This window comes from Capsicum annuum, chromosome 12 (genome assembly GCF_002878395.1).
Source record: "Capsicum annuum cultivar UCD-10X-F1 chromosome 12, UCD10Xv1.1, whole genome shotgun sequence".
Lineage (NCBI taxonomy): Eukaryota > Viridiplantae > Streptophyta > Magnoliopsida > Solanales > Solanaceae > Capsicum > Capsicum annuum.
This window is the reverse complement of record NC_061122.1, coordinates 5,191,342-5,218,388: the sequence shown is the minus strand read 5'-3', so window position 1 is coordinate 5,218,388 and position 27,047 is coordinate 5,191,342. Positions and strand designations below refer to the sequence as shown.

General features: G+C 34.2%; 2 protein-coding genes and 1 non-coding gene across 4 annotated transcripts; 2 read left to right on the top strand and 1 right to left on the bottom strand.

Annotated features, from left to right (window-relative positions):
- Positions 1–6,191: 6,191 nt before the first annotated feature.
- Positions 6,192–16,406, top strand: LOC107850693 (nucleobase-ascorbate transporter 11). 2 transcript variants are annotated; one of them, XM_016695400.2, is made up of 10 exons: positions 6,195–8,117; positions 11,395–11,492; positions 11,592–11,762; positions 12,141–12,241; positions 12,970–13,105; positions 13,458–13,508; positions 13,723–14,010; positions 14,475–14,709; positions 15,247–15,527; positions 15,900–16,406. In XM_016695400.2, exons 1-10 carry the CDS (start codon positions 7,352–7,354, stop codon positions 16,119–16,121), a joined length of 2,349 nt encoding a protein of 782 aa, XP_016550886.1. In that variant the 5' UTR covers positions 6,195–7,351; the 3' UTR covers positions 16,122–16,406. The 2 variants fall into 2 exon arrangements, with proteins under 2 accessions (XP_016550887.1, XP_016550886.1); XM_016695401.2 differs by lacking the exon at positions 15,900–16,406 and having other exon boundaries at positions 6,192–8,117; positions 15,144–15,281.
- A 1,079-nt stretch (positions 16,407–17,485) lies between these two features.
- Positions 17,486–22,671, bottom strand: LOC107851285 (putative U-box domain-containing protein 50). The gene is made up of 8 exons (XM_016696239.2): positions 22,251–22,671; positions 22,032–22,144; positions 21,824–21,951; positions 21,176–21,587; positions 20,148–20,288; positions 19,098–19,637; positions 18,180–18,887; positions 17,486–17,865 (listed from the first exon to the last, which is right to left on the bottom strand). The coding sequence occupies exons 1-8, from the start codon at positions 22,426–22,428 to the stop codon at positions 17,668–17,670; spliced, it is 2,418 nt and encodes an 805-aa protein (XP_016551725.2). The 5' UTR covers positions 22,429–22,671; the 3' UTR covers positions 17,486–17,667.
- A 3,037-nt stretch (positions 22,672–25,708) lies between these two features.
- Positions 25,709–25,781, top strand: TRNAA-CGC. The gene has a single exon. It is a non-coding gene; the product is annotated as a tRNA-Ala (tRNA).
- The last annotated feature ends 1,266 nt before the right edge of the window (positions 25,782–27,047 follow it).

The following is a 27,047-nucleotide window of genomic DNA, read 5'->3' as shown; positions in this document are numbered from 1 at the left end:
GAAAATGTACAGTCGAGTTCTCTAGGGAGTCATATAGGACATACGCCAAGAGATTTTATGATGATTTTCATTGAAGATGGTTTTGCAAGTTTTTCTTTTACACTTGCAAATTCACAGTTCTTTCCGAGTTTGTTGGTGGTTCAGTAGAACTTATTGATGAAGTAATGTGTGATTCAGTAGTGAAAGTATGCATATTGTTCGATAGTAAATATTCTGCAATCAGTGATACAGTTTTGTTCTTTGATACGGCGATACGTGTTCTTAGCTAGGCCTGGTCTTTTCTGCTGCTGGTTTATGGTTGGCATAGCTTTCCACATATTTGGCAGTTTCATGTTGCATCATGTTTCTAGTAAGCGAGAGGTTATTAGCTCCTTGATTATAGTTATTCTTTACCATTGATTTTGGAAATGGTTTCAGGATTTTGCTTCCATTTTGTGAGCCTAAAATCCGTGGCCAGCGCTCGACTTTATCTCTGTCCATAAACCTTGTTTCATAGATAGTAATATTGGTGTACTGACCAACCTTCCGGATACCTCCACTGATAACCGAGATGGTCTGTCAAAGCCCACGAGCGGACAGGTTGCTGAGGTAATCTTGTTCGCAACATTACTGCAGGCGGAGTCAGACCAAGTGTTGTGGCATTGTGATTTCAACCGGAATGCCTCTACCATTTAGCCATCCCATGGGGATTAAAACTCCCAATTTCTTAGGTTTCCATTCTTATTGAATCAACAACGTACATAACCAGCATAATTCTACAAGTGGGGTCCGGGGACAGTTCTTATCAAATCATCGACAATTATTAGCATTTAGGACTTAGGAGAAGCTTCAAATTCTCGTTGGATATTGTATATATGGGATGTCAAGATGTTTTGTGAAATGATAAAGCATGGGTTGTTGTTGCCTTGCTATACAAAATGTTGCACATGATCTTTCTATGGAGTCTGAATCACTCTTCATCTCCTTTATGTGTGTACACACACACACACATCTTTTAGAATCCAATCTTTATCTCACCAAAGCACTGTCCTTACCATACTTCTTCACTAGGAGAAGTCCAAATTACTTTTGCCACCATGGTTAGTCCCCTACTCTTGTTGATCCCTTTGATGCATACTAAAACAAAAGGGGGATTTTGTAATGTATTTTGGTTACCTTTACCTCTACCTTGTGGAGGTAGAGATGATGTTTCTTGTAGACTTAGACTTAAGTAAAGCATATCAAATCAAATATGAGAAGGAAATACAGTAGCAACGAAATCATGTTAAAAGTAAAGGGGAAAAAAGTAGTAGCAACATCGAATACGATGTATTCCTACAAAGTGAGATTTAAGGAGATAGGGTGTTTGCTCACCTTATTTCTATCTCAAAGGTGAGGTAAAGACACTGTTTTCGATGGACCTAACGCTAAAAACAAATGAGAAGTTAACAATAGAAACAACAGATAATACGATAATTGAAGCAAAGAACACAACAAATAATAATAATAAATATTAAAAATAGTACGATAATCAAAGAATATGGCCGTCTAAACATGATAATAACAGTACAAATAACGAAAATTAGATAAGGTTTGCCTATGTATCTTTTTATCTCGAGTCATATTCTCGATAAGTTACGGTAGAATCATGTGATGCAAAACAAAACATGAAAAAATGAGATTCCATGAAAGATGAGTATCTTGGAAAGAGTGCAAAAAAGTGAGCTACTCCAATCAGACATTTCCAGGACAGATATTATAAAGTTACTGTTAATCTATTAAACTTTTAGCAGGCTCTAATATAAGATATTTAAAATTTTCATAACTTTTATGTCTTATCTAATCTCTAATAAAGGCAATTTCTTGCATTAGAAAAGTATAATGAGAGGATAAACTTTAAATTATTTATCGAGAAAAAAAAAAGTAAACTTTTTCTACCCCAGCATACTTAGAGATTACGATTTTTGCTATAACCTTAGGGGAGAAAAATGATAGCTTGGATTTAAAGGCAAACCATACGAAATTGATTATGTTGCGGTAAATAAAAATATTAGGTGATTTCTTTTTATTATCAAAGTATTAGAAGATAGAATAATTCGTACAGAAATTAATTTGAACACCATGATTATTGTAAAAGTGAAAAACAAACAAGTAAGCCATGGTGAAAATCATACTGTAAGGTGCTATATTTCAATTTTTTTTGTCTCTCTAAATGAAAAGTTTGTATAATGTGTCGATTAATATTTTAAAAAAAATTAAAACCCCTTAGAATTAACGAAAAAAATTGGTTATGTTAGTAAGTATCCTTATATCTTTAACAAATTTTACGTTTGAATCTTGAAAATGAAATTGATATCGAGTCTTGAAAATGAAATTCAACATTGATATAGAGACTTTACCCTTCAAAGGGATATTTTGGTTTGAATCTAAATTAATCAAATTGTAAATATCGAACATCGAATAGGTAAGAGAAAACAAAAAAGAGCCCGTAGCAAAGACAAAATGATGAAGTATTTTGGCTAGTGACATTATAAATATCGAATACCCAATAGCCAAAAAAAAAAAAAAAAAAAAAAAAAGAGTTCAAGGAAACGAGAAGTAGAACGGTAGAAAAGACAAGATGATGAAGTATACTGGCTTGAATTCAAAATAATCAGATTGTAAATATCAAATACCGAATAGATAAAAAAGATATAAAAAAAACCCTAGAAAATGAGAAGTAGAAAGTTAGCAAAGACAAGATGATGAAGTCAACAACTTTTGTTTGGTTACACATCATAATCATCAACAACAACAACTCCAAAATGGCAATCTTATCTTGTTCTTTAAGGTTGTCAAAAAACATATAATTAGGACCCAATTCTCAAACTTAGAGAAATTTGATTAGTTTAATTTCTTTTCAATTTGTAAAGTCCATTAGTGGATCTTGATAGAATAGACCTCACTTACTTCCCTTTTTCTTCATTACTCGTTGAGTATTTGTATTGAAATTTGATTAAATTTAAATTTGTATTAAAAAATTAAACATCAAAGGTAAAATATTCTTTAACAAAAGTGATTTAATACTAATGTTATGAATCAGACATAATAAGCAAACCACAAGCAAAAGGAAAAACAAGAACACAAAAATTTACGTGGAAATTTTTGCGGAAAAAACCATGGGCAGAGGCAGAGAAATTCACTGTAATGGAGAGGAGTACAATGTGGAGATGATAGTCTCAATTTCGTGTATACGAGAACAACCCGAAACAGCCTACTAAACGCACTTATATAATACGTGCATACGAATAAGTCCTAGACCCAAAAACATACAGGTCGGTCTGATCCCGAAGCCCATCGCTGACCTCATGAAAAATCACAAATATGGGTCGCACCGCAAATTTTTCAGGATCGGATCAACAAAATTCGGATTACAAACTCTAACAACTAATATTAACACCTCTAGTTAAAGTTAATGAAGTATTTATCAGTCTACCATAACTTTTATTTGGTGAATAAGCTTCAATTAATTAGGTTTTCTTATATTTCTTTCTCCAATTAACATTTCCATCAAACACTTTGAAATTTGTGCTTTCTTCCACTAATAATAACCCTTTATTTCGTCTTAAACTTCATTATCACCTATTAATTTCTAGCCAACTAAATCATGACAATTAACCTTTAGTTTACAGGGATACTTAGTGCTACTTTGCGCATGGCTTACTGCTATATACTTCCTTCGTTCCATTTTACTCGTCCCAATTTGACATTGCATATTGATTAAGAAAAATAATTAATAACATAATTACTGTATCCTACTACCCCTATTAAATGACATTTACATTTTAATTTAGAGAAAAAATAATAATACTAAGGGTAAAAAAGAAAAAAAAAATTATCTTGTCTTGATTAATGAAAAATGACAAGTAAAATGACAAATCAAGTTAGAAAATTCGGGACGAGTAAAATATGAAGGAGGGGGTATTTTTTTTATATTCTGTTTTAAAAAGAATGCTTCTCTCGTTTTTTAAAAATGTTTTTTTAATTTTAAATTTTTACCTGATATATTTAAAATCATAAAATTAAAATGGAGTATTTTAAAATACATTCATGTATCTATAATTTAAGACAATAAAATTCAAAAGTGATTATTATTTTCTTAAATTTCATGTCAAACTAGAATTAAATAAATAAATTGAAACGAAGAATATTACATATTATAGCTCTCGTGTCCATTTCACTTTATGTAAGAAATAATTTTTGAAATATAGAGTTTGGTGCGTCTCAGTAGGTTGTCAATATCAATCACTAAATAGAATTTGAAATTAGAGAAAATCAATATTAGTAGAATCATATGCTAGCTTTTTAATGACTTCCCATTTTCACTCACATATAAAATACCTTTATTAGGAGCATTTTATTCTCAAAAATGAAAATTTTGATTTATTCGAGTTCCAATATAGTTTACCAGAGATTGAAAGAAACTATAATTTCATAACATAAGATAACGATAAAAGTGTATTTGAATTATTATTTTTTGCTAGTTTCACTTATGAATTATTAGGTGTTTGTATTTTCTACATGAATCATTATCAACTATTTATCTAAACATGCCTCAAAATCGACTAGACCAAATGTTGGATACAATCGTCAAAAGGCGCATGATGACTTAATTTGTTCATACATTTCGTCCACGGGACAACTGACTCATTAATGAGAAATTAAATCTTAAAACTGTAAGATGTTTCAAGGCATGTTTTGATTAAAAATAACTAATGCAAAAAGTGATACTTCGAGTGTATTTTTGACTATTATTTCTTAATTATTTTTTAATTTGTCAATTAATTTCTTTAATTATTCGGTGAAGAGCCATTTGACACTATTTCTATTCAAAATAAAAAGAGATTGTATATCACATAGCACCACACACTAGTCAAAGTGTTCTAATTAATAGTTCGGATAGGAAAACTCGCATCTAATAATTAAAAACAGAAAACTCTCAAAATAATAACACATCAAATACATGTTTCACAATTGTCTCCTATCTAACTTATATACGACGAACTCTTTACTTTTTATGCTGCACCAATATTAAATTTTCAAAATTACATTACTTTTTCGAGAATTCGATACACATCGATAAGACATTATCGAAACGTCTAAACAAGCTAAGGTAGTCTCTAGTATATGGAAACTTGACCGAACATGACCGCACGACCGATTCCTTAAATCACTCGAAAGAAGAAGTAGACAATTTATTTTCCATAAATACAACATGCATGAACTCACCGAATACAAAAATGCTTACTCAAGATTTGGACAATATGCTGGAAAATTATAGTATAGTAGTAAGTGGCGGAGCCACGATTTTTATTGAGGGATTCAAAAGTAAACATATAAATTAGTCGAAGGGGTTCAACATTTACTATATATGCATAAAAAAATATTTTTAAGCATGTGAAAATAGAATAATTTTCTGTCGAAGGGAATTCGAATGAACCCCTTGGAGCAAATATGGCTCCGCCTCTAACCTAGGTTGCACGGACTATTCACTTTCGATACTACAGTACTACACTCGTATGAGATTACTCAAAAGTATAATAGTTATGATGAATTCAACACGTATTCGTTGACGTTTTTGAAAAGTCGGAAAAAGCATGACTAGTTTAAGTGAATTCGATGCGCATTCATTGACATTTTTGAAAAGTTAGAACAACATGGCTAGTTTTGGCTAATTCGACAAGCATTCATCCACATTTTTAAGAGTTGGAACAACATGGCTAGTTTTGACAAATCCATATGCGCATTCATTGATGTTTTTGAAAAGTCGGAAAAAGCATGACTAATTTTGGCTAATTCGACAAACATTCATTAACATTTTTGAAAATTCAGAACAACATGACTAGTTTTGATAAATTCGATGCGCATTCACTGATGTTTTCAAAAAGTCGGAAAAAGCATGACTAGTTTTGGCTAATTCGACAAACATTCATTAACATTTTTGAAAATACAGAACAACATGACTAGTTTTGACAAATCCGATGCGCAATCATTGAGATTTTTGAAAAGTCCGAAAAAGCATGATTAGTTTTGGCTAATTCCACACACATTCATTAACATTTTTGAAAATACTAAACAACATAATTAGTTTTGATGAACTCGTCACGCATTCATTGACATTTTTGAAAACTTTGAGCAGTATATAGACTGAAGTAACTCCTCAATGAACAAATCTCACAATTTCAACGGCAACTGACATATAACAGTGGTATTCTTGTCTTTACACACTTCCTACATCATACCAACAAGTTTCAGCTTGTTGATAGCAACAGCTGAGCAGTTATGTGAAGGGAAAAAAAAATACTACTCAAAATATACTAGTACTTGTAGCAGTAGTCTTTAAGCTCTTACTGGCTTAGCAGTAGCCATTAATGGTGTTGAAATAGCTCAACAAAACCATATTCTGATACCCCCATTATTGTATTATTAGAAAGTTCAGTTCTTGTTTTGCTTAAAGATTTGAATCTTTTCTTGTTTTTGGGTAGTGGGGTGTTGAAGAAGTAGAGGAAAGAAATGATTTTGTTGGTGCTTCATTGACCCCCCCCCCCCCCCCCCCCCCCCCCCCCCCCCAACCCCCCTCCAAATTATTGAACTAATAGAAATTTCAGTTCTTTTCTTGGTTTTGGCTAGAGGGGTGTGAGAGAAGTAGAGAAAAGAATTGATTTTGTTGGTGTTTTATACCCATTGTTGCTTTATTAGAAAGTTTAGTTCTTTCTTTGCTTAAAGTTTGAATCTTTTCTTGTTTTTGGGTAGTGGGGTGTGAGAGAAGAAGAGAGAAAGAATTGGTTTTGTTTGAGTTTTATTGACCCCCCCTCCCTCTCTTTGTTGTTTCTTTGCTTAATGTTTGGCTCTTTGCTTGTTTTTGGATAGTGGGTGAGAGAGAAGTAGAGGAAAGAACTGATTATATTGGTGTTTTATTGACACCCCTCCATTGTTCTTTCTTTGCTTAAAGTTTGAATCTTTTCTTGTTTAGAAAGAATTGATTATGTTGGTTTGTTATTGACACCCCCATTGTTCTTTCTGTGCTTGAAAGTTTGATCCTTTCTTGTTTTTGGGTTGTTGGGGTGTGAGAGAAGTAGAGGAAAGAATTGATTTTGTAGGTGTTTTCTTGACAGTATCCATTGTTCTTTCTTTGCTTGAAGTTTGGATCTTTTCTTGTTTTTGGACAGTGGGTTGTGAGAAAAGCATAGGAAACAATTGATTTTGTTGGTGTTTTCTTGATACCTTACATTGGTGTGCATTGTTAGAAACTTGACTTCTTTCTGTGCTTAAAGTTTGAAACTTTTCTTTGTTTTTGGGTTGTTGGGGTGAGGGAAGTAGAGGCAAGAGTGAAATGGAAGGTGGGTCAAAATCAAAAATGAAAGAGAGAGTGGAGAGGCAAAAGGGTGTAAATCCAAGGATTGAGCCTTTTGTACCAACGAAAGGTCATGATCCTAGAGAGTTGAAATCTTGGGCTAAGAGGACTGGTTTTGTGTCAACAACTTTTTCCGGGGAAAGTGGAAGAAATAGTCTTAGTAGGAGGGATCTTGATAATGGGAGAGATTTGAATGTGAGGAATAATGAGAGTGTTGGATTTGATTTGGAAAGAGGAGTTGATAAAACTGAAACCGTATCTCCAAAGATTGAGCTTGATCCTATTTTAGGAAGGGCAAGGAATAGAGGAGTTGAGATTGAGCCTGATTTAGGTCCCATCGATGAGGGTTCGAGAAATGGTAGAGGTGAAAATCTTGGGAGGAGAGTTGAGATGGAGCCTGATTTAGGTTCTATCGATGAGGGTTCGAGAAATGGAAGAGGAAGAGGAAGAGGTGAAAATCTTGGGAGGAGAGTTGAGATGGAGCCTATTTTGAGAGCGCATAATGAGGAGAGGAAGGACGCTATGAATGCGAATGGCAATGGCGGTAACAGTGCTAATGGAGATGTGAATGGGAACGGACACATAGCTCAAGCAGCTGCTCCAGTTACAGAACCAAGGAAGGATGATGGCAATGTGGATGAAGAAGTGGGAATGGGCGAATATCCCGATGGCGAGGATCCTAGTTATGGAGGGTGGCATCAGTCTGCGCGGCTAAAATGTGGACTAAGGGAAAATCCGGGTCTTGGTTAGTACCTTTTCTGCCTCTAGCACTGTTGATTGTTGCTCTTGTCATGACTTGAACTAATCATTTTTCCTTTTTACTAGATTGTGATTCTTGTAAATATCTTTATGTCAAATGATTTTGGCTGAAACTTAAGAATCTTTTAGAGCAGCATAACTAAGAGAGACAGTATTGTGGCCATCTTAGTAGATAATATAGGGATTCAATGTATATGCGTCAATGAAATAACCATCTAAGGGGCTCAAGTTGTCTTTTTTTCTTTTAATGTTCAATCCTTGATGTATGGACCCGGAGTCAGCAGTCTTGCTTATATTTGTAAAGAATGTTCCTTCTGAAAACACAAGAGGGTAGTGGACTGTGAGCTTTAAAATTGAGTAGACGTAGTCGACTGAAAACTGAGATAAATAAGCTGCATAACAAACTCGTTAGTTTTTAAGTTGAACAAGTATGAAGATAAATTGCAAGAAAGGGAGATAGCCGAGGTTCTTTTATATTGGTGTGGATCAGATGTATTGTGCCTACTCGAGTCCCTTTGGAAGTTGGGAAACAAGGGAGTTATATCTCAAGCATTTTGAGGTTTTATGGTTTGTGTACAGTCCTTGGTTTTCTTGCGTTCGCTACCAACTTTAGTGAGTTGGTTTTCACTCTATAACCACAACACGAACAATGCCCTTTGGTTTTTCATTTGATCACCAAACAAACGAACAACACCTTTTGTTTTTACACGATCAACAAAGAAAGGACACCCACAACCTGTCTCTCTTTTTCTCACTTTGCCTCTAAACAGTGAAGCACATTGCTACATTGCTAGATTGCGTTGGTTGATACGAATTGAAAGGGTAAGCTCTTAAGGAAGCCTTTTGTGAAAGTAAATTCAAGCATAAGAAGCATTTTAAAAGCTACCTCAGACAATGTACAATCGACAACTTATCAAAATAAAGAAAAATGAGTTAGACCTCTTACAGTAGACATAAACATAGGTTCTCCGTTGGGAACTAATCTATCTATCGATACTATATTTAAAGTGGGAAGCCCCTAAGTCTAAGGTTCAATATTAAAATGTCCATCAAAATTTCATGGCCCATTTTATCCTTCAGAACAAAGTAACTTTCTTTAATTAAATGATTTATTTTGAACTACATTGAACCAAGTAAATGGGAAAGAGTCTTTCATACACCAGTACTCATTGCAGTTACGTAAAATTATCTTAATCATTATTTACAATATCAGGCTTTCACCTTACAGCTTTAATTTGTTTGCTCCTTTCAATTTTCACCATTAATAAGATTCGTTCTTGCACTTTATAAAGGTGTACAATGAAGTGTCAAAATCCCATTTTTCCATAAAAGAAAAACTCAAGAACAAAAAGACATGAGAATACTTGGTTTTATAGCAATAAGACATATGTCCACTGACCAATATGTTTGTCGTTCTAATCTTACAAAAACAGCAACAACATATCCAGTGTAATCCCGCGTCTGGGGAGAGTGGTGTGCATGTAGTTTTACCCCTAGCCAGTGAAGGTAGAGAGGTTGTTTTCTCATAATGGAGGAAAAAGAAATGCAAACATGTCCCACTAATCCATGGTAAAAACTTATCTGCAACCGATGTTGAAATCAAACAAATGAATGCAAAACATGTCTTTCATACATATACTTGTCACTTAATCGTGGTTAAGTTATATGTATTTTCACTTTATTTAAGATGCTTAGGTTAAAGTGCTTGGTTTGCTGTAAACACTAGTTGCAATATGTTTTTACCATAATTCAATTATGAGACCAAGTGATTAATTAATATGGTAAAAACTTACCGACAACAGGTGGTTGCATCAACATATACTAATTTACCATGGTTTAGTGATACATTAATGCGAGAATGTGTATTAATTAACTTTGGTTCAATGATAACAGTTTATGTGATATGTATTCATTGGCTTGGTGTAAGCATCAGGTGTGAGTAAATTTTTACCCCATCATATGTCTACACCAAACCAATAGATGCAAGAAATTTGTTTTCATGTAGGCTTCTTTCACATAACCATGGTTAATTAATATATATTCTCACATTGTTAAATTACTCAATCATGGTAAGCTCATGTGGTTTGATGTGAACACCGGGCGCGGGTAAGTTTTTAATCCTAGATAATAGTTAACAAGTAGAAAATGGATTTCTCTCTTTAGGAAGCCAAACTAACAAACAAAGAATTGATTTTATCTGTCTGTTGCAAATGGTGCTAAGCATATATCCCAGAAGCAAAACAATAAAGTGATAAAGTAAACAGACACATAGTTGTGTACTTCTATAAAGTGCAATAAAGCACATGCAAAGGTTATACATGAATGTTATCAACGGGGGAAGCGCAATGGAGCAAATAAATTGAAGTTAAAATGTGAAAAGGCTGAAATTGTTAATAACCACCTAGATAATTAGTACAGTTGCAATAAGTACTGATAAGTAAAAGATTTTTTCCTATTTTTTCTGCTCAATGTAGATCAAATTAAGCATAAAATTGATTTACTCCATGGTGGTGCAAGTCAGCCTTTGATGGATATTTTGGTAGTTCAACTGTAGACTTATGGGCCAACTTTTTGTGTGGTGAGTATATAAAGAAGTCGCAGTTTATTTTGGTTCAGCTCGCCAAGGGTAACAAATCAATGATAGTAATGTGCACTTTTTGTTGGTAAATACTTACGCTCACCTGATGTTTACACCAAACTAAAAAAGTTACTACATGCATGACGACACATGTCTTGCGTTCATCAGATCGATGTAAACACCCGGTGGAGGTATGTTTTACCTTTCTATTCTGCCATTACTTTCACATCTTTTCTTTTTGTGGCAAAGTTGTATCCTCCTGGTGTTAAACCAAATTAAAAAAAAAATCCTTTTTACTATCCGGTTTCCAAGAAAATGCTGCTTGTAGTATGCATTTGATACTCATCCAATATGCATCTTAGTTCTGGACTTTAAAGTGGTCATTGCTGAAATCAAGATATTGTGACTAAATAGACAGATCTCTGAGGCTTTGTATAATGATTAATATGGAATCAAATTATGCTATTTTATCACAAAATTGTTTCTGTCGGAAAAAATTGAATAGATAAAAGTGTGAGATATGTTATGTTACCCTGGTCATAGGATATGGTCTAATGAAAATTTCATGTGAAATTTATTCTTGGTGGAGTAATAAAGATTTTTCAAGGTGAAATATATTAGATGTGCAATCTCCTGAGATTCTACGTTGATCACTATTGACCTTCTTTTGGTCTTTAAACTGCAGTGCCTCTTATGTTCTATGGGTTGCAGCACTATTTGTCATTGGCTGGTTCACTTATTTTTATCCCTCTGATTACTGTTCCCACCATGGGTGGAAGTGATGTGAGTGGTTTCTTATGAACTTGCAACTTGAATTACATTTAGTATATGGTTCGCATGTTTTCGTCGTTCTCATTGATTTCTCTTTCCATGTGGTGACAGAAAGATACTGCCAATGTGGTTTCCACGATGCTGCTAGTGTCTGGCCTTACCACAATACTGCACTCATATTTTGGCACCCGTCTCCCTTTGGTTCAAGGGAGTTCATTTGTATATTTGGCTCCTGCATTAGTTATCATGAATTCTGAGGAGTATCGGAATCTTGCTGGGCATGTAAGTTAAATGAAGTTACCCTAGTGAGACTTTGTTTAAAGGTCAATGGTTTTTATTTATCAATTTTTCTTTTGTGTGTTGAATTTGTTCAAACGATTACGTACTTTTACTCTACTACTATGTGCTCAATGGTGTTGATTATTTCCAGAACAAATTGCTTTTGTAACTTTGTGTCGTAGAGGCTTGGAAAGCTTATGTATGTGTAAATCAGTAACAATCTATAATCTTTACGCTGCATGTCCCATGGGATATTTCTAGAAAGATCGTGCTTATTCTGCATAATGTTGTGTCAATATTGACTGCATGTGAAAATTATTTATTCTGTATATTTTTACATGCTCTTATAAGATGACGGATTTTTGCTGATGGTGTCCACAGAAATTTAGGTACATAATGAGGGAGTTACAAGGAGCTATAATTGTTGGATCGATTTTCCAGAGCTTCTTGGGTTACAGTGGCTTGATGTCCCTTTTCCTACGGTAATATTTGAGCACTTGACTCATTATCCTTCATGACCAGCCCCCGTTTTGTGAATTTCCTTTGTAAGAAAGCTTGGAAAAGTTGTGTTTCTTTTTAAATAAATGTGAAGTAAATTTCAGTTTATATAAACGGTCTTTGGATTTTGCATGCTATCGAAAAGTAAATAAGTAAACCACTAATGGATTTTGATAAGTTGCTGTTTACCCAGTTACCAATTAGCTAGGAGGCCCTGAAAATGCAATATGGTCTTGATCTCCTATTGAATGGGCTAGTCTGACTCCTTTAGAAGGTGGTTGAAGGAGAATTGTTTCTCGATTTTATAGCACTATCGTGAAGATTCATAGCTTATCGTGTCATGAGGAAGTTAAATCCCAGCAGGGAAGGTGACACATGACAGGTTTACATAAAGCATAGGAATGATAAGGTTATCTGCCAATTGTTGTAATGTGCAGAATCCTAAAAGGCTAAACCCGTTTTCACATTAAAAATATACTCTTTTCTTATATTTTACAAATCTGACTTGCTTTATACAGCAAGATATGAAAATCAACTTAAGCATCAAGAATTACAATGGAATTTGGGATCGAAGTAAACCTTGTAGTAATTTCCTGTATAAATTAAAGTTTTGCCATGACTAGCTTTAGTCATGATTGCATGCATTAGATCAGTCTTTTATTTCATTTTTTAAGACTACCAAGAATTAATCAATCTGTTCTATTTCTTGCAGGTTCATAAATCCCGTTGTGGTCGCGCCAACAGTAGCTGCAGTGGGTTTAGCATTTTTTAGCTATGGCTTTCCACAAGCTGGTAGTTGTGTAGAAATCAGCCTTCCTCAGATACTGCTTATCCTTATTTTTACCTTGGTAGGTATCCATGTGAACTTTTCGTGAAGATCGCAATATCTATTCCTGGTATACTACTTGTATAAGGGAGTTTTTCCCTTTTATTTACGGAAATATTTTCACTTGATAAAACTAAAAAGCGCTTGTATTGGCATGAATAAAATATTCTCATTTATTTCAGATAGAGCTGATATTTATCTATGTTGCTCAGACTCTCTTACCCACGTCGGATCCTTCAAAAATGCACTACTTTTGAAGAATCCTACACGCACTCTTCAATATTTTTGAAGAGTCCGAGCAACATTGTCATACTTCTGAGCTCTAGTATAACTTTTTTCTTTTGCCAACTTTGTTCGGTCATTTTTCTTTGCAGTACCTTGGAGGAATATCCATTTTTGGTCGTCGAGTGTTTCGTATATATGCTGTATGTATTTTCTGCCCTTCCTCTTGTTCTTCTCTTTACATATTTACCTTTTGGGTGGTGGAGGGGTTTTTGGGATGGGAGCCTCTGAACAAGATAATATTAGTAGATTTAGTTCCAAGACCTTTAGTATGGAGAACATTGTTATTTTCTGCTAATACGGAAACTATTGTCACATATTCATCTGTATTCTGACAAACAAAAAGAATTATTGCAGGTCCCTGTTAGCGTTATGATCATTTGGGCATATGCGTTTTTCCTGACAGCTGGTGGTGCATATAACTTTAAGGGTTGTAGCCCCAACATACCGAATTCCAACATCCTTATTGATGCTTGTCGAAAGCATGCAGATACAATGAGGCACTGTAGGACTGATGTCTCCAATGCTATGAGAACTGCTGCCTGGGTCAGAATTCCTTATCCTTTCCAATGGGGTGTACCGACCTTTCGGCTACGGACTTCATTCATTATGGTCATTGTATCGTTAGTTGCTTCCATTGACTCGGTGAGTAATCAGTGACCTGTCTAAAGGTGTCATTTATGATGTTGAAGTTTTCGATTAGGTATTTCATCAACACGAGATCTTGTTTTCCAAACTTGGCGTTTCTGGCATAAATCTTGTTCTTCTATGTAATTATCATTATAGGAAAAGGAAACTTACTCTTCTTTTCGTCATGCTGATTGATTGCATTTCACGAGCAAGATAAGATAGGAAAAGGAAACTTACTCTTCTTTTCGTTATGCTGACAGATTGCATTTCACGAGCAAGATAACATATGAAGATAAAAAAAACAAAAACAAGAATGAGCTAATATGAACTTCCTTCTTTTTTCTTTTTGGTTCCTTTAAAATCTTTCATGTTGCTTCAAAAAGATCAAGTAAAAAAGAAAGAAAATCATTTCTCTTTTACTAATCTCACTATCTTCAAGAATTCAAGACCAATTACTGATTAAGACTTGCACATTGTAGATTGGAAGTTATCACTCCGCAGCAATACGAATGAATTTGAAAGCCCCGACCCCGGGTATAGTCAGCAGGGGGATTGGTCTGGAAGGTTTCTGCAGTGTATTGGCTGGACTTTGGGGAACGGGTACTGGGTCGACAACTTTGACAGAGAATGTACATACGATCAATGCAACAAAGGTAGCAAATCGACGGGCTGTACAGCTTGGAGCTGCTCTCTTAATCCTGTTCTCCTTTGTAGGTATGATTCACTGAGGACTTCGTCATCGAAGCTGGAAAAAGCTTATCCCGTATTCCTTCTTTCTGCATGCATCAACATAAAGTAAAAGGACATTTGATTCGGTTTGCTTCTGTTGAAGTTTCTATACTAGTTAGATGAATGGAAAGTGGCATTGCAAGATTTTCTCCATCTCCATTCCCCTTTAGGCCTTTACAAAGCAGTACTTCCTTGATGTTTTTGTTAAAAAACATGAATCCGAAAGACATTTACCTGATGTTTCGCAGTTCAACCATAAAGAAGAGTCCCATCGGTCATGTAGCATTAGTCGATAAGTACTCGATAGGTTTTAAGTGCTATGTTTCGTTAACCATTGGTGGGTGGAGAATACCAAATTGCTATTGAGCTATTCTTGTGGATACTGAACATTTTATATCTTGTTATTTGTTTTTTTTAAGATGAAAAATGCCCAGACGATGTTGCCTTGAAAACGTCTTTGAATAGCTGGCAAGTTCATTAGCAAAGACATGCAACCTCTTATTTTCTCAACTGATGTGGTAGGTAAAGTTGGTGCTATTCTTGCTTCTATACCACAAGCGTTGGCAGCCGCGGTACTATGCTTCATATGGGCTCTTATTGTGGCTCTGGGTCTATCGACGTTGCAGTATACGCAAAATGCGAGTTCCCGGAACGTTATAATTGTTGGTGTATCCTTGTTCTTTGGTTTGTCGGTCCCGGCTTATTTTCAGCAGTATGCACCAGAGACTGGCCTAATCTTGCCTGGCTATCTAATTCCTTATGCCGCAGCATCCAATGGACCGGTCCATACCGGGAATGCACAAGTAAGTTAATCGTAGAGACTCCTGTTATTGTCCCTTCACACCCTACCGGCAATACTCGTCTTTTTTTCTCTTGGATTTGATAAAACAAGCATATGATGGGCTTATATGATGGTTATATTTCAAATTATTTACCAAAATATGGAGAACACTGCAATGTCTGAAGATCAACACTGATGACAATCAATCCAGTGATTCTCCTGTAAATTTCTTAACAACTGCACGGGGTTTGATAAGCGGAAACAGAAACAAAATGGCAACTGGTGTGCCAAGACGGATTACCTCGGAAGATGCACTTTTGTAATGTGTTTTCTTTGCTAACGTCCATGAATTTGCTGAGAACTAACATCTTGTTTCTTCCTAATTCTTTTTCAGTTCAATTTCGCAATGAATGCGCTTATGTCCTTAAACATGGTGGTTACGCTATTGGTGGCATTCGTATTAGACAACACGGTCCCTGGTAGCAGACAAGAACGAGGGGTGTACGTTTGGTCAAACGCTGAAGACATTATGACAGATCCTTCTTCCCTTTTAGACTACTCGTTACCGAGTAGAGTAGCAAGATGTTTCCACTGGGCTAAATGCATCGGCACATGACAAGATGCAAAAAAAAACTTGCTTTTGCTGCATACCAAACTTCAAGTAAGAAACTTATTGTAGTTCAAGCATAGCTTAGAAAGAGTATAGCTAAAATCGGTGAAAGGTACATACAGATTTTACCATCTTATACACAAGGAGGTCACAGATTTCACCAAATTATCGTATTGTCACTGTAATTGTGAAACAGCCATGGGGCTATCCCATATTCAACTATTAATTCATTCTTATATAGAAATGTAAGTTGGTTTTTTGATTATGATGAATGGAAACATTATATTTGAATACTCTTGCAATGAAATGTTGGTTGTTGAGTGTAGTCTCACTCATCCTTCTATACCAGTCGTCGTATTCTTGTAGGTTCTTGTTTCTTCGATTTCTGTTACTATATTGTCCCGTATAATTCATTTATCGTATTATTTTGTTGATTATGATGAATGGAAGCATTATGTTTGAATACTCTTGCTATGGAATGTTAGTAGGTTGTTGAGCGTAGTTTGGCACATCCTTCCATACCAGTAGTCGTAGTATTATTCTTGTAGAGTCTTGTTTCTTTGATTTCTGTTAATATATTTGTCCCATGTAATTCATTTATCGTACTATTTTGGTGTAATTATTGTTCTCTTTTTCCGTATGCTTTGTCGTGCCTTTTAGTATTTTGTCTTGGTTTGTTCATTCCTAATTTCTTCCTGAGCTGCAGAAGGGTCTATTGGAAACAACCTCTTTATTCCAATGTTGGGTACGCACTACCCTCCCTAGACCCCCCGGGCCCACCCCCTCAATCGTGGGCTAACACCCATTGAAAGTCGCAAAAAATGGCTCGTTCGCGTCGTTTCGCCCGTTTGACTACCAAAATGGCCCCAACGACACCGCCGGACCAACCACATCCGCTGCCACCGGTCGATTTTCTCTCCAAACCGACACCGGGCCCATGCCCAGCCCGCCGTGGGCTAACACCCACCGAAAGTCGGAAAAAAATGGTCCATTCGTGTCGTTTCGCCTGTTTAACCACCAAAATGTCCTTAGCGACCCCGTCGGACCACCCACATCCACTCCACAGCCCGCCCCAACGACCCTGTTGAACCATCCATATCCACTCCACAGCCCGCCAAGGGGTCGCCGGGCGATTTTCCCCCAAACCGACCGCTTGGGACTAGTATGTCGTCGTTTCTCTTGCAATGGATGGAAAAATTCACTGTTTGATTTGTGAAAAAAGTTCTATGGATCTAAGAGCACACTACATGATGTATGTCACAGGTTTGAACACTGCCACAGACAAAAGGATGGGTATTTAAGTCTAGAAGGGTAGAGAGGCGGGCCTATTATGCATCGAGTTTCGATCCATGCACCACTGACACTAAGAATTTCTCAGTTATAAAAGAAAATTTATAAAACTATATGATTGCCATGTTTACTCTTAAAACCTAAGAGAAAAAATTCTTTAGCTGCTCTATTGCTACCTTTATTATTCATCTCCAGCATGTACAAAAACCTATGAACCTTCATCTCAACTCTCTCTATCTGTCTGTCTATCGATCGATCGAATCTATCTGGTAGAAGTTGCTCTTTTCTTTAGCGAATCTTGGATCAGAGCGCGTAAACTATGGTTCGGAGTGAGATGCTGGTCCTTGAGCTTTAAATTTGTCATTGGTGATGTATCTCTTCCTGTCTTTAGCCATTCTTGTATAGCTTCTAACTCATATGAAAATCCATCTGCTGCAACATGTGGATTCCTCATCACTTCCTGCAGCAGCGACAAAAATTAGTGTGTGTTTGGTATGACGGAAGTCATTTTTCATGAAAAATGTTTTCCTTGGACGACGTTTTCCAATCAAACACCAGAAAATGACTTTCTGCGGAAAACATTTTCTTGAAAAGTTGACCTACACCCTTAAAATGTTGGGATAGACAACAACAGATGGTCCGGGGAGGGTGGTATGTTCGCAACCTTACCCCCAGCTTACGAGGGTAGAGAGGTTGTTTCCGATAGAACCTGTGCTCAAGGAAAGCGTAACGAAACAAGAAGAAGAAGGAATATTGTTGGGATGGACAATGAACCTGGAAAATGGGGCAAAGAAAGAAATCAGGAAACTCTGTTGAATCTTCATCGCCATCTAGATATCTTCCCTTTGCCACAACACATTCACCATTTGCTACTATTTCATCAGCCAACTTCTTCACTTTCTCTACTTCTCTTGCCAAACTAGTCATGTTCAACTCCCTATCTTCATGAATAGACAAACACTTTATACCTATTCTACCAAGCTCTAGTGCTATATCCAATGGCCACTCCCCGGCCATCGGATCAAGCACTTCAATAAGCTTACTCTGGTCCATCATGATCGCCTCCTCAACTAGCCCGACCCAGTTTCTTCCGGTCAGAATCTGTAAGACTAAGTTCCCATATGCCCGGATATCTGATCTTATATCCGATTTATCACAAGACAAAGGCGTCCTAACACCATGGATTTTTGCCACATTGTTACGATCAAGAAGGATCTTGGAAGGGTTGAGATTGCCATGAGCCACGGGTCTTGGCTTGACGCGGTGAAGGAAGCATAGGCCCGTACAAACATTGGCTACAATACATATCCTAGCTTGCCAGTTTAGGACTTTGTTTCTCCTTTTAGAGCCTCTGTTGCCTGAGAAGAGTATGTCTCTTAAGCAGCCATTATGCATATACTCGAACACGATGCACCTTAGCTCAGAGCAATATCCGATCATCGATACCATATGAGGATGCCTAATATGGCTCAAGAGCTTCACCTGCATCAGAATTTTTCGAACTTCATACAAGTAATCATATTATCTTCATGATGTTTTTTCCTAATCTTAATCGCCGTCATACTTTGGAGCTACTCTTACCTTTGCCATTAGCATATTGTCGCGTACTTGCTCTTGACTCTAACGGAGCTCCAACTTGAAGTATAACGGAGGGTAATTTTAAACCATAGTATTGAAAATAAGTTGAATTACCTTAGCTTGAAATGTGTCTTCAGAATCAACATCTGCAGAACTATACAGTTTGATTGCAACTGAAATATGATGAAGCCTAGCTTTATACACATCAGTCCAATCACCACCAGATTTCAACCTCATACGCTCCGAAAATCCATCTGTGGCTGCTCTAATCTCTGCAGCACTGAACTCCTTGTACTCGAACCTCGGTTCCATCAGCATTGTAGCGTTACTTATCGCGTCTTTTTCCCTACAGAACTCTATCCTTCGTCGTAGAACATCTCTTTGCTTCCTAAACTCCTCAATCTCCTGAAGCGTATCCGTTCTTTGCTTCAATGCTTTCTCCACTTGAACCTCCGCATGCGATCTTGCCAAGGAAGATAGCTGCATCTTGTTTGATAACTCGCGTTGTAGTTCAAGAATCGAGCTGAGCTTACTCTTCGTGACCTCGATTTCAGTGTGAAGTTCACTCAGCTCGTCTTTTGTAGCATCTAACTCTCTCTTTAGATCAGGCTTTTGCGCGATTTCATCATTTATGCAGCCATCAATTTCCTCAGCCTATATACATAGCAAAGTTTTAAAAGTATGTAAATTTGCAAAAATGAAACTAGCTACCTATCATAAGGCGTCCGAGGGTGTGGCCTAGTGATCAATGACATTCTGAGAAACCATGTCGTCTCAAGCAGTGGCGGAGCCAGCATTTTCACTGAGAGGTTCAGAAGTATATATACAAACTAGTCGAAGGGGGTTCAACATCTACTATATATGCATAAAAAATGTTTTTAACCATGTAGAAATAGTATAAAAACAGTATAATTTTTTGTCGAAGTAGGGTTCGAATGAACCCCCGGAGCAAAGATGGCTCCACCACTGGGCTCAAGTTCAAATTCCAGCAAAGGCAAAAATGCTGGGTGATTTCATCTCATCTGTCTAAGCCTGGGTGAACAGAGTTACACGGTATCTACATTGGTGGAAAGGTCGCAAGTAACTCCAGGAATTAGTCGAGGCGACCACAAGCTGACCCGACACCACATTTATTAAAAAAATGTACAAAATTGTAACACTTACTCTTCTAATACATAAAGTGATAGCCCATTGAGCCTTAGCTTGTCCTTCAACATGGGATTTTGCTTCTTCTTTGCTTACATGTATTGCTTCTTTAATCTTCATAAATTTGATTCTCAAAGCATCTTTCTTTTCTTGGACAGTCTAATATATATTTGAATAAATACAAATCAGACTAACATGAATAAGAAAAAATTAAAAAAAAAACATAAAAAATAAAGGGAATTATGGAAAATAACAAAAGAAAAAAGACCCCAAAACTCATTAAAAAAAAACAATGTAATTAGAATAACCAACTTGATATGCCTAAGGGTGTGGCCTAATAATCAATAACGTCAGCAAAATACATGGAAGGTCCTGGTTCAAATTCCAACAAAGACAGAGATATGTTAATTGATTTCTTTTCATATGTCTAAACCTTGGTGGCAAGAGTTATACGGTATCTACGTTGGTGAGAAACAAGACATATTTTAAATTTCTAATAATAGTCAAGTTGCGTGCAAGTTAAAAGCAATAGATTATTACACAGTATACTAGTTTGTTGTATCACTATCATAAAAATTCTGATACCAAACTTAAGTAAGAAATTAAGAAATTTAGAATAAAAACAAATAAAGATAAGGAAGCCAAAGTTGACTTGTCAAAAATAAAAATCTGTTTTTGCAACTACTCCAAACTAATCATGGCCACAAAATTTATTGAGATTAACTTTTATACACTAATCAACATTTCATCATAAAAATTTGAATCAAATTTTATAAATTTATTTTCAAACATTTTTTTGGTCATAGATCAAGTTCCAAAAATTATAATTTGAAAAACTCAAATTTTCATGTTTTAACTTTAAAATTTTTGGTCAATGGAAGTAAATAATGTAAAGGAACTTTTAATATAATCAGATCACTTAAAAATAACTATAGGTAACCAACTATAAAAAGCGAGATATAGTTACCAAAAAGAATAACGCAAGCTACCTGCTACAATATTTTAAAATACATGAATAATATTAAAAAAAAAAATTATTCACTTACCATATGTTCTGTGATGACAATCTCTGTAATATTATTATTCTTCTGGACAGTCTCATCAGCAACAAAATCATCAATTTCTTCAAAATTTGTAGATAATAATTGACAAAAATAATTTTCGATTTCTTCTTTATACTTTTCCCATTGATAAAATCCACCATTGCTTGTTGATGATAAAGAATTTGAATCACTTTGATTTTTCAATTTTGAATTATTTTCAGGAAACATTTTAATAACCAAATCTCTAAAACTTTGCCTCATTGATCTTGTTTTTGCAACCATAATTCCTTGATCATCTTCAATTAATCCTTCTCTAAGAAAAACCAATTTCCCTCCACATACAATAAATAATTCACAATGTTCTGGCTTTTGTCTATGCACATAAAATGATCCACTTATTGCACTTCTTGATTTCCTATAAACCAAAAAAAAAAAAAGTTAAAAAAAATAACAACGACAAATACCCAGTATAATTTTATTAAGTAGGGTCTGGGAAGGGCAGAACGTTCGCAACCATGCCACTACCTTAGAGGTTAATAGTCTATTTCTGATAGACGTTCAGCTCAACAAATAAAATTTTTTTTTAAAAAAATATATCATGTAATTAAATGATAAAAAAAGATTTTTTTTTTTTGTGTGTGTACCAATTACCATGATGAAGGCTTCATGAAAGTCAATGACATGACTAATTTGGTTATCTTAAGACCATTGATCAAATCCACCATAAATTTTTGTATGGATTCATCATATCTTTCAATCTTGATTGCTTCAACTTTCACCTATATAAAAACACAAAGATGAAATTTTTGTTACAAAAATTAACCAAACCTTATTATAATTTTTTTAAAAAATATTATACATTGCCACAAAAAACTTTGTATCTCCAAAGTATCTTCTCATCTTTTGCTTCTTCAAACTTTTCAAGATCCTTCAACTTTTCTTCATTCAATGAACCAACAGGTAGCTTTCCCACTATACCAAAAAAAAAAAAAAAAAAAAAATGGAAATTAATTAAAAATGAAGAAAAGAGTAAAAAATTATTATTTGTAAAATAAAAATATAATTGTGTTATACTTACTTGGAGTAATAACATAATCTTTGCATATGTTATTAGAAGCATAAAGAATAACAATGGTGATTGGGTGAGAATTAGAATTCCATCTTTTAAGTGTCCATTGTAAAGTTAAAAAACCATCATGTAAATCTGAATTAATTGCTACATAAACTTTGTTTTCCATCTCCATAGCCATAGCCATGACCAAGAAAAATAATTAAGAAAAAAAAAACTTCAAACAGACAAAAAAAAAAAGAAGTCTTATATATGTATAGTAGTTTTATAAGTCATTATTTATAGAAAAAAAGTCTTAAAAGTGTATCAAATGTGTGTATCACATGTGAGAAAAGACATATATATATATAGATAAGTAAAATGAACAAGGTGAAAGAAAGAAAATTAGCTATGGCTTTTTGAAAATCTTGTGTGTGTTCTCAAAAAAAAAGAGGAGAATAAGATTATTTGGCTTTTATATTGTTTAGATGAAAAAAGCTAATCTTGGTTGTTAAATTTTTTTGGGTAAATAACACTTTTGGTCCCTTGATTATTGATGAATTTTGATTATAACCCTTGTAATATTTGGCAAGTACAATATTTGATATCAAATTTGTTGAAACGTGCACTTTGATCCTATTGTTTTAATGTGCGTTACTTAAATCGAGAATCTTTCTGAAACAACATCTCTACTTCCACGCCAAAACGAAATCAGGATTTGATCGAAAAAGAAGCAAGGATATAGATATCATGACCGATCACCATCGATAAAGAAGAATCTTCTTAAATCATCACTTCGTGTCAGCGGAGTCTTCCAGCATCCAAAATACGCCGGGATTGAAAACGACATAGCGTTCCTGATAGAAAAGGACGACTCCTTTAGAAAAATAAACTTATTCAAGTTCTTTTTCCTAAAGAAGTCCCACTTCAACCGCCCGACGAGTCGTCTATTTAAAAGGACCCTCCGCGCAGTCCATGCTTCTAATCTCGATAAAGTTACTCAGAATCAATTGGCAAGAGGTCAACAATTGCCTACTCATTGGTAGTGAAAAAGCAAGAACAACAATAGTAACGTCTCAAATGTTCTGATGTGAAATTACGCTAGATATGTTGTTGCCTGTGAATATTTACAAATTTGTCGTGACTATCACCACTTATTTGCTTGTGTTATATGTTAAACTTGTACTATTACTCTATATTGGACAGATATGTAGTTTTAAAATAGTCTAAATATAACATATTCCCTGAAAGGAGGACCAAAAACGCTCATTTTAATTAATTGTAAGTTAAATATACTGAATCATATATCACGAGCACTAAAAGCAAGATTTATAAGTAACTTAGGGACTAATAATGTTATTTGTTTTTTATTTTTGGACTGTTTGGTTTAGGAATTTAGCCGGTGATAGCAAAGATGGGACCAAGATTGATTGCTACTTGATTTGATTTTTGACATTAGAAAATTTCTTGTATATTACTTTAGTGTTGAGTTAATTTAACTGAGTTTCAAAATTAAATTAGATTAATTAATTTAATTTTTTAAAATTAAAATTTGATACGTATTAAAAAATTATATGAAAAGTATTATAAATTATAATTTTTTTAAAAATTAATTACGAAACATATCTTGAAATATTGATCAAAATTTATATCGTCTGATTTAAAAAAAGAAGAAGCTAACTTATAAAAAGGGTAACATTTAATGTGATTAATTATAAAGGAGATTAGTCTATGACTTTTGATATATGCATAATATCCAAGAATATTCTTTGCGGGTAATTAGCACTAGTCCTACTATTTTAATTAACGAAAACTACTCTTTGGTGTGAGTTCAAGGACAAGTCAAATATTTTTATTGCAGCAACTTATCTGTATCATCAGCGGTGAAATGAGAAATTTCATTAATTGTGTTCAAGATTTAATATATACATATACAGAGTGATTTTTAATTATATATAGTGTATAATATTATATATATATTGTATAATTTTTCGACGAAGAATGTTCAATTATCCACTCTTCAGTAATTGTGGCAACGCTATTGCGTATTAAATATTTATACTAGATTAATGAATGCAAAATATGTATTTTTCATACACATATTTATCACTTAATAGTAATGGTTAGGTGAAATTATTCTCAATGTAATTTTTATCTACTAAATTAAGTGCTTCGTCATAGTTTGGTGCAAATATTATAGGGGGTTAAGTACGTTTAATAAGAAAAAAAAGATCTTTTAAACGGTTAATATTACTATGAGGTAGTTAATTTATTTTAATTATAGTTAGGAACTAAATGATTAAAAAAAAAAATCACCACACTAATATTTCATGTTATTATCTTATTTAGCTGCTCCTTTATTGTTATATTTTCTTGATATTTGTATGGTAGCTTTTTGGATAATATATAAAATTAACTAATAAACCTTTTTACAACTAGCTAATTAAATCTATTTCTTAAAATTAAAGTACAAATTACAGGTCGACCAGCAACATTAGGTTAAAAAATGCATGTTTTATACGTAAGTGTATTTGCTATTTGATTTTAATTTATCTTAAATCCCGCTAAAAGTTTGATTTTAATGTTTTTATAGCTCATTTACTTTTACGATACAAAGGCAACAAAAATATATTTTATCTTAGTATTTTTTCGACTTATACATGATCTAAGTTTGATTTTCAAGTGTTTATAGCTCATTTACTTTAACGATAGAAAGGTGAAAAAATGCACCTTTTCTTCGTGTCAGTTTATCGATGTACATAAATTACTGAATCTGTCGCTTTATGCTTGTGAATTTATATCTATATATTTTTCTCTTTAGTCATAAAGTTACATGTAATACATATTCTATATATGTTGCTTCTCATAAACTTGTTTAAAATAGCTTGTAGATGAATGTTTAACGAATGCATTTACATGTAAAATTTACATCTCTTGCCTACATTTTATTAGATTTTAATTAATTTCAAATAGAATATCTCTTATCTATAGTTAAATGATCGACAAAAAAATATTTTTTTCTCTATGTGATAGTTGAGCTTATCATTTTATGCTTGTGAATTTATATCAAGATATTGTAATTCTTAATCACGAAATAATATGAGATGCTAAATTCGTGGAGTTTCTCATAAAATTTGCTTATTAAAGGTTGTCACTCATGAATTCCTTTCCAAATCACTTCTTAAAAATATGACACAGTAATATAACTCACGTCAGAGTAGAATACAGTGTCCTCTTTATTATAAAACAGGCTCTCCACGTCCTTTCTTTAGAGACAAAGCAATCGTCACTCGATGGCTCAAAGCTGATTGGTATTCTTGTCTACTCATCTTTCACCAATCTAAATAACTTAGTAAGCTATACATAATATTAATTGACACTTATAATTTGTCAATTTTTTATAGAAGGATATAAGACTAATATAGTTTTATATTGTTGATATTTCTTATTGCTTAATATTATTTTCTTAAATTATGCAAGAATATCAAGGGGGTGTAGCTCATATGGTAGAGCGCTCGCTTCGCATGCGAGAGGCACGGGGTTCGATTCCCCGCACCTCCATTGGTTTTTCTATTTTTATCACTTCTTTTATGTTGTTTTTGTGTGTGTGTGTGGAGGGGGGGGGGGGGGGGGGTGCGGGGTAACTAAAACGATTTTTAGATCGATTTCAACAACAGTAAATCTAATGTAGACGCTTAAATTATGAGATGTTTCAACTAAGCATCTGAATATATGATAAAGTGCTCTTATTAGACATGTCGTCGTCAACAACACCATACTAAGTTTTGCAAAAGATGTTGCGTATTCAGCCTTATATACTTTGATCGGCTTCATAATAGTAAATCTCATGTAGACACTTAATTATGAGATATTTCAATTGAGTATCTGAATATATAATAAAGTACTCTTGTTAGACATGTCGTCTTCAACAACAACAACATACCCCAGGTGTACGGAATTTCACAAGTAAGATCTGCAAAAAATGTTGTGTACGCAACCTTATTCGATCGACTTCACGTTTTGAAAAAACTCTTGTGTCTGTACAATCATACTCTACAAAACTACAGAGACCAAGGGTGTGTTTGGTGTTGACACCTAATTTTTTACCTCCAAAACTAAGTTTAATGCGGAGTTTCTTCGATTTTCAAATAAAATCACAACAATTATTTTTTCCAAATAAATGCATTTTAAAATAAGTATTTGGGCTAAATTTGTTATTTAAGTGATAATTATATATTTTCGTATTTGCATTTACGAAATTGTATAAATGACGTCATCTAAATGAATATTTTCATCAAAATTGAACTTTAAATTAAGGATCATTTCGAAAAAATAATAATTAAAATCTTGATCTAATTATAATTTATTCTCGAAAATGATTTATTTGGATAAATATGCATTTGATTTTATTAAATCAAGAAGCTCGGGATTAAACAAGGTATTAGTTCGTATAGAATTTCAATTTAATTTAGTCAATCTATTAGATTTGACCATAATTGAAAATTGGTCATAATTGCAATGCAATTCGTCAATTGATTTTTAATTTGGTCAAAATAAATAAATATGGCTAGATTTTAAATTTCAATTGGGGTTATATTTTAAATAACCCCAAAATTCTCAAGAACTCTCATAACTTCTACCCAATTCCCACCAAAAAATAAATTCAAATTGTACTATTCCCTCCAACTTTGTCCTTTTTCAATTTTGAAATTCAAATATTGTACTACATTGTACTATTTTCCCCCACATTATCTTCCACCTCACCTTATATTTAATTTAATTTTCAAAACCCCCCTAAATGATTTTTCTCCCACATTGGTGGATAAC